The sequence below is a fragment of the Gavialis gangeticus genome, unplaced genomic scaffold, assembly GCF_001723915.1.
Source record: "Gavialis gangeticus isolate Ggan-Ray unplaced genomic scaffold, GavGan_comp1, whole genome shotgun sequence".
Lineage (NCBI taxonomy): Eukaryota > Metazoa > Chordata > Crocodylia > Gavialidae > Gavialis > Gavialis gangeticus.
In genome coordinates this window covers 8,801,647-8,808,662 of record NW_017729012.1, presented here as the reverse complement: position 1 = coordinate 8,808,662, position 7,016 = coordinate 8,801,647, and the positions used below count along the sequence as shown (strand labels likewise).

At 44.8% G+C, this 7,016-nt stretch overlaps 1 protein-coding gene across 3 annotated transcripts in view; it reads left to right on the top strand.

Annotated features, from left to right (window-relative positions):
• The window catches only part of VPS53 (VPS53, GARP complex subunit), a 94,103-nt gene that overhangs the window by 31,524 nt on the left and 55,563 nt on the right, over positions 1-7,016 (top strand). For all 3 annotated transcript variants that reach the window (XM_019511162.1, XM_019511161.1, XM_019511163.1), the window contains exons 7-8: positions 832-951; positions 6,831-6,909. In XM_019511162.1, coding sequence (XP_019366707.1) covers positions 832-951; positions 6,831-6,909 — 199 coding nt within the window. The remainder of the gene's footprint in view (positions 1-831; positions 952-6,830; positions 6,910-7,016) is intronic.

The window sequence follows — 7,016 nt, the reverse complement described above, 5'->3', positions numbered from 1 at the left end:
TGACACCTTGGCAAAAGGTGCCTCATGCCAAGGTGCTGTTTGCTATCATAGAAAGTCCATTTAAGGGAGCCAGTTCTTTTCTTCCCCAGCCCTTTGAAGCTCTGGTATATGAGTAGCAGTCCATGGTGAGTCCAGGGGGTTGAGCTGAGGAGGACGTGCGTTGCACCGGCAGGGATGTAGCCCAGTCTGGGAAGGTAGCAAGCTTCACAGCCGTGAGCTAGTTCCATAGAGCCTTGGGCTGGCAGATGCTTGTGAGTCTAATCCCAGGCTTCCCATCTGCAGCATGTCTGAAGGATGGAGAAAAATAATTCAGTTTGTCTTTTCTATCACTTGCCTATGAAAGACATTAACACTCAAGCCCAGGCCAATAGCTTTTAAATAGTAGGATTCTTCTCTGGGAGGATGTAGCTGATTTTTTTTTTTTTTTTTTTTTGTGGGGGTTGGGGGGTATGGCGTGGACTGTGAGATGATAAATCGCTTGACTCAGGTCATTATGGCAAAATAACATTTACTGGGCTTCAACCCCATCCTGGGAGGTTGATGCATTCAGTAGTTTACATGTTCCCTGCCAAGTGTGACTTGCATCATCTGTGTTTTTGAAGCCCTGTTAGATGGATGCCAGCTCGGTTTACTTTACTAGCAGTTAAAACAAATCCTAACACTGCTGTGGAATGTTAATGAACCTTTGTGCCTTTTAGCAAAATAAATTGCAATAGTCATTACTGTGACCCAGGGGAGGGGAGGAGAGGCTAGTCGCTGGTCGGTGGATGCTCACCCAGGATCTGCCCTTGCTGCTGGGCCTAGTTTTGTAATCTCTGATTTCCTTCTCAGGGCAATGACCAGGAGAAGGCAGTATGGGGAAGTTGCAAATCTCCTGCAAGGTGTTGTGAATGTGCTAGAGCATTTCAACAAGTACATGGGGATTCCACAGATTCGACAGCTTTCTGAAAGGTAAAGTGATAGCTTCTTGTGCACCTCTCAGGTCTCCTGGAAAAGAAGTCAGAAAATGCATTACACAGCATACATTCCGCAGGAACTGAAAGGCTGGATCTGTGCCCTCAGGTTTATATCCAGCCAAAAGAGATGGTGTAAAATTGGATGGCCTTATTCATCCCTTTAACAGTCTGTTCTGCTCATAACAGTGATTAATATGGATGTAATTCACCAGTGACCTGGACTTCTCATTGGTTGGCTCTTAATAGGCATCGTCATTTACTTAGTAACAGTGAAAATTATTTCATGCGACCTTTTCAGCATCAGTTTTTGTAATAAACCTGGAACTGATATTTTCCACCACTTTCTTAGCCTCATGAATCTGTGCCATTTTACACTTCTGGGCCATAAGATATGTACACTTAAAATAAAACAATGTAGTGAGCCAGTTTCTGACTTGCACCTGACTTCTGTGTAGTTGCACTGAATAGAAGTGATAGCAGAGTGTTTCTCTGTAGTGTTGAGCTTGGAGCTGCCCAGAGCTTGATGGGTCCATTTTTTCATCTGGTCACAAAGCCAGAGCTTAACTTTGGTTGTGGTGTGACCAAACAAGCCTTTTCTGAGCTTTACAGAGCTTCTTGTCCTAGCTTGGCTCTGCGCCTAGGAACCTCAGGGCCAACTGGGGCTTGTCCTATGGATGTAACAGCAATATCTGAGGTATTAAGCAGGGTTATAGGTTGTTCTCAGCATTGTTGCCCTGGGTTTGCTGTCTTGCTTCTTGTATGGCCAGGGGTCTTGGCACTCAGCAACCCCTACTTTCTGATTGATCAAGGCTCAATGTTGCCTGACTTTCCGAGATTGCCTTAGGTGATGGCAAAAGCTTTGCTTGAGTCTTGGAAGTTCGGCTTGAGAAGATGAGCTAGAGCCTTACTGCCCAGGGAGGCATGGGTGACTCAAACCAGTGTGAAACAATACATATATCGCAGCCATACACATAGGGAGGGACCAAGGAGACTTTCATAGTCACAACACTTGCTTTGCACCTGGTGTGCTTGTAGCCATCATTCTCAGCTATGGGAAGTGGCCTGTTTGTTACAGAGGGACTTGCAGGAGCTCTGCAGATACTGCATGTTCAGTGTCTGCTGCTGCTGGCCCTAGCTGAGACAGCAGCTTGGTCTTCTAAGCACTGCAGCATTGTACAGTCCTGCCTGTGTCTTATTTGTAATGCTGACAATATACAGCCAACACTGGATGCTTCTTCTGGAAAGACCTTCTGGTGGAGGCATGAATGAGGCAGGATCAATCAAGAGAAAAGCTCTTTTTGTGCTTTTCTCAAAAGCCTACAGAAATGCTTGGCAGCAGGGGCAGGGGTCTTGATTTAACAAAGCACTTAATTGCCTACAATTGCTTCAGCTTGAGCATGTTCTAAAGACCCTTCAGACTCAATGTAATTGAATGCACACGCTTCAGTGTTTTGCTCAGTGAAAGCCACGGTCCATTTAAGCCAGGGGTAGGCAAAATACGGCCCATAGGTCGGATCCAGCCCACTGATGGATTTTGTGTGGCTCATGATGGGTTCCTCAGTCCTGCCCAGCCCAGGCACAGGGAGCAGCCAGGGCCATGGCAGAAGCTGGAGGGGAGCAGTATTTGGGAGCAGGATGGGTGGGAGAGGCCAGGATTGCAGGGCGGTGAGAGTGCCACACTCCACTGCCCACATGCCCCTTTGACAGGTGCCGCTTCCACGGCCAGGGACATGTGGGAAGCAGATCACAGCTCTGTTCCAGGCCTCGAGCCTGTGTTGTCACTGTCCCAAGATCCCAGGGTGTCCATGGAGACCACCCGGGACCTGTGTGGGCAAGGCACACAGCCAGGTGGACAGGATGGGGTCACTTAGGGAGTTTTGGTGAGCTGTGCAAGGGGCAAGAGGGGTGTTGACCCGGCCCACGAGAGCTTACCAAAACTCCCTTTACGGCTTGTGGCCCAAATAATTGCCCACCCCTGGTTTAAGCCCTGTTCTCCAGAAATAGAACTGGGGCCCTTTTTTGCAGATTGATAGTGTCCAGAGTAGAGATGATGTGCTGCGTGGGGAGCTGTGGAGGGGCTGTTATGCAACGGACCAGAGTGCGGTTCTTATTTACAGAAGTTCGTACAGAAAAAATGTAAGAAAAATAAAGAAGTATCAAATCACACCAGAGTCTGTTGTGGGCTGGGAAGAAAACTTTCCTCTGTGTTATTCCCCGTCTCAGATAAGGGAAGGAGAAGTTTAGGGAAAGTCTGTTCCAACTATTTTTAGACTCTTCTCTGCTGGATTTTCCTTTCCTTGCTTACACAAGGAGAGTTGCACCATCTGGTAATGATAGAAATGGTTGCTTGTGGGGTGAAAGTAGGGCTACACCCATCATGTTGCTAGGCTCTTTTACTACGTTAGCATCCAGGCAGCTCATAACGGTGGGGAACTGGATTGTGATTGAGCTTGATTGCATGCATGTATTGGAGCACCATTAGGATTGGGTATTTCTTTCCCTTGTCTTGCTTTGAATAATGCATGCGGTTAATATAACACCAAAGTTTTTAGCCTTTAAATCATGTATTTATATTTGATACACCCATTCATTTTGCTGATCAATCAATAAACTGAAAGGAAAGTATTTCAGAGGGCCCTTGGATGTTTTTGAATCAATCAGTGCCCCCCCCAGGAGGAAAGCCGGGGGAAAGTCTGTAATGCTAATTGAAAGGTGTTCAATAAATTACTAGCGTAATGTTTTATTATGACTAGCTCCACTAGGGAGGGGGGCTGGAGCCAGCTTTGGACAGCATGGGAAAGGGGAAGGGGCTGCTGAAAGTTACTGGATGGGATTATTAGGTAACATGGTGTTAATTTAGATCCTAGTCCTCAGTGCTAATGTAATTGCATGCATTGAACTATTGCATTTCTGCAGTCACTCAGCAGGAACACATCAGAAGTGACTGATCCTTTCCTGGGCAGGTTCTGGTGCTGAAGCTTTCCCTGGATCCACGCTGCATTGGACTCTGCACTCGGTTCAAACCCAGCCAGGCTTCTAAAAACAGCTTCTGTGGTGTATGGAAGGATGTTAATTATAGTAAACAAGAGATACTGTTATCTCCTATTTCTGCTCTGTTTTCTATCTGTGCAGGGAGGATATCATTAGTGGTCAAAAACCCACCCATGACAGTGGTCTGAAAAGCCTTGCAGATAGTGGAAAAAGCCTGGAAAGTATTTAAAAGAGACATAATTATAAGTCTGCCACAGAAAAACAGGCTAGCTCAGCCCCTTCTATTCTCAGCAGGCCGCCAGGCACAGTCTAATATTTCTGGTAGCTTTGGCAAAAGGAAATGTGGTTTCTAGTGATTTGCTGTTATATGAAACTCAGAAAAGCCCTTTCTTTTAAAAAGGTAGTAGTGGAGGGGATAAGGGAGAAGTCAAACATTTGCTAACACCTATCTCACCAAAGCTTGGAGATGTGCGTGAGCAGTGTCAGGGGAGTGCACAGTCCCGGCCCCTTAGGTTCAGGATGGCCCTACGTGGCCGTCCCAGCCCTTGGCCGGTAGATGAAGCAGAGATATCTGCTTAAAACCAATGTTGAAAGACCTCTGGAACTGTGTCAGGCTGGCAGAGTCAGTGACTGCTCCACCTGCCAGCATTTCAACTTCTAACTGACTTTTTGCTGTTAACGCTGGGCTGTCGGGGCTTTTCAGGTTTCAGGTTTGCATTTCAGCTTGGGTGCTGGTACGAGGCCAGGCCCCAGGTTTGAAGAGGCTTAAACCCAATCTCCATTTTCCAGGTAGTAGGAGCAAAGGGGCAAGCAGCACAAGCAAAGCTACACGCACGAGTGCTGCACTGCACTTCTCTTCCCTTTGCTCTAGCATGGTTTGCAGTGTGTTGCATTGAGGGGAAACTGGAAATAAAGCAACAGAATAAGACCCAATCTCCTTTTTTTGCTTTGCTTTTTTTTTTTTTAACCCACGATTTTTCTGTTCACCTCGGTGATTATTAAAACCTTCTTAATGCCTCAGTTCAGCCAGCGTGTGAAGTTAAGCACATGAGCACTCCCGATGTAGCCAATGGGACTGTTCACATGCTTAAAATTAGGCACATCCTTAAGTGGTTTCATGAATTAGAGCCTAAAACAACAAGATCCATGGTTGGGCCTAGAACTGCTTGACAGGGCGTCTTTGCTTCTCTCCGCTTTTAAGAAGCCGGCAGCTCTTGTGTTCAGAGGCTCCTTTGTACTTTGCGCAGCAGCTGGAGTCAAATGCTAATGTTACTGTTAGCCTGTCAAATCTAAGGACTAGGAATCACAGTAAACAGGTCCACATGTTCCTGTCAAGTCTCTTATTCACATGAATACTGATATTTTTGGGGCTTGAAAGCTTGTTTATTTTTTTGATCCATTAAGCTTCCTTCTCAGGAACCAAAGGGCTGGATCCCTGCAGTCCTTCCTTACACAAGTCATTTGTGTGATATTTAAATGGGAGCGCATGCATAAGTAAAGCCTGCATCTCTGGGTCCTTCTGTTGCTATGGATTTATTTCCCCTAATTGCTGCTGTATTATTCCTTTTTGTATCGTGACCATGAAACAGGAGTACCAGATGCAGTTCTCTACCTGGAACGTTGTCTAAACTTTCTGACGTGACTGTAAAACTAAACTTGAGAAGTATGTTCAGCATTGCAAGCAGGAGGCTTTTTTGAAGCAAGAGCCCTGTAAATAAATCAGGGGAAAGACTAGTCATACGGTCAAAGAAATTCCACTGTTATGTTCTCAGTGTAACTTTAGGTCGTATAGCCTAAACGATATACAAACAATTCTGCATTTCAACCTCGGAGGAAAAATGACCCTTAAAATCCACTTCATTTCCCCACATTGTTGCATCACTTTGTAACATTTCAGTAAGCACTGGAACTAAAATGGGAAGATTGAAGCAGCAAATCATCCCTACTTTTGGCTTTTAAGGTCTTAAAAAAAAAAATTCCAAATCTATCCCTGATAAACATCTTTTTAAAAAAATCCAGTCTCTTATACAAGCATATCTGCATCTCTGGAAAAATCCACTGTTTTGTATAATCAGTTTGGTCCTTAAAACAGTCTCAGTGCAATAAAAAGTAATGGAAGAATTCAAAGGCAACAAAGGGATTTAAGTGCTTAACTCATTATTTTAGCACTCCCCGACATTTGTAGGCATTTCCTTTTCTCTAGAAGTTTCAGTTATTCCCCGACAACTTGTATTTCTGGAAATTAGAAGCAGTATTCCCTGTGCTAACTCCAAACAAAAGGAAGATTTTTCTCTTCTTGGCCACAGAAGATGGAGCTGGTTAAACTTATCTGCCCACTTTGAGTCCTAGCTTTTTCACTCTCTTAAAGAAATAAAGGATTTATAATACATCCCTGCAGCCAAACAGTGCGCAAGTGGATGTGCTTAACAATAGGTCGGTTCACCTGGAGCTGTGAGTAATGCACTTTGTCAATGGGAGCTTGAAGCTTATCTTGCATAAAAAAGGCTGTTTTGGGGGATACCAGTGGTTTCCACAAATTCAACTGGATTATCTTATATTATCTGCTGGTGTCAACTGGTGTCCATAGCTCCACTGGAATCTGACCGAGAGTGACAACATTGGGCCAGACAGTCAGATGTGTGTTAGTGGATACTGTCCTAGTGCTAACATGCCATCTAGGGATTCTTATTTATTGGATCCAGTGTGGGCATGCCCCTTTTCCTAATGTGGATGTTTGCTTTCTTGTCCTACTACCTAACCCTTTTCATGCATCTCCCCCTGGACATTTAGATGGAAGAGCACTGTTCGGCAACATTATTAATATTATGACACAGGTAGCTGTCACGTGGGCAGCCAAGTAATTACTTGATCTTTCTCTGGCAGGGTAAAGGCTGCCCAGAACGAACTAGGACAGCAAATCCTGGCAGATTTTGAAGAAGCTTTTCCTTCTCAGGGCACAAAGGTAAAGTTCAGACTTTTACCTCTTCTCTCTAATGAGCAGTCTGGTGGCAAATGAACATCAAACATGATTATCATTGGCTTTCATCTGATTTTTTTTTTTTTTTTTTT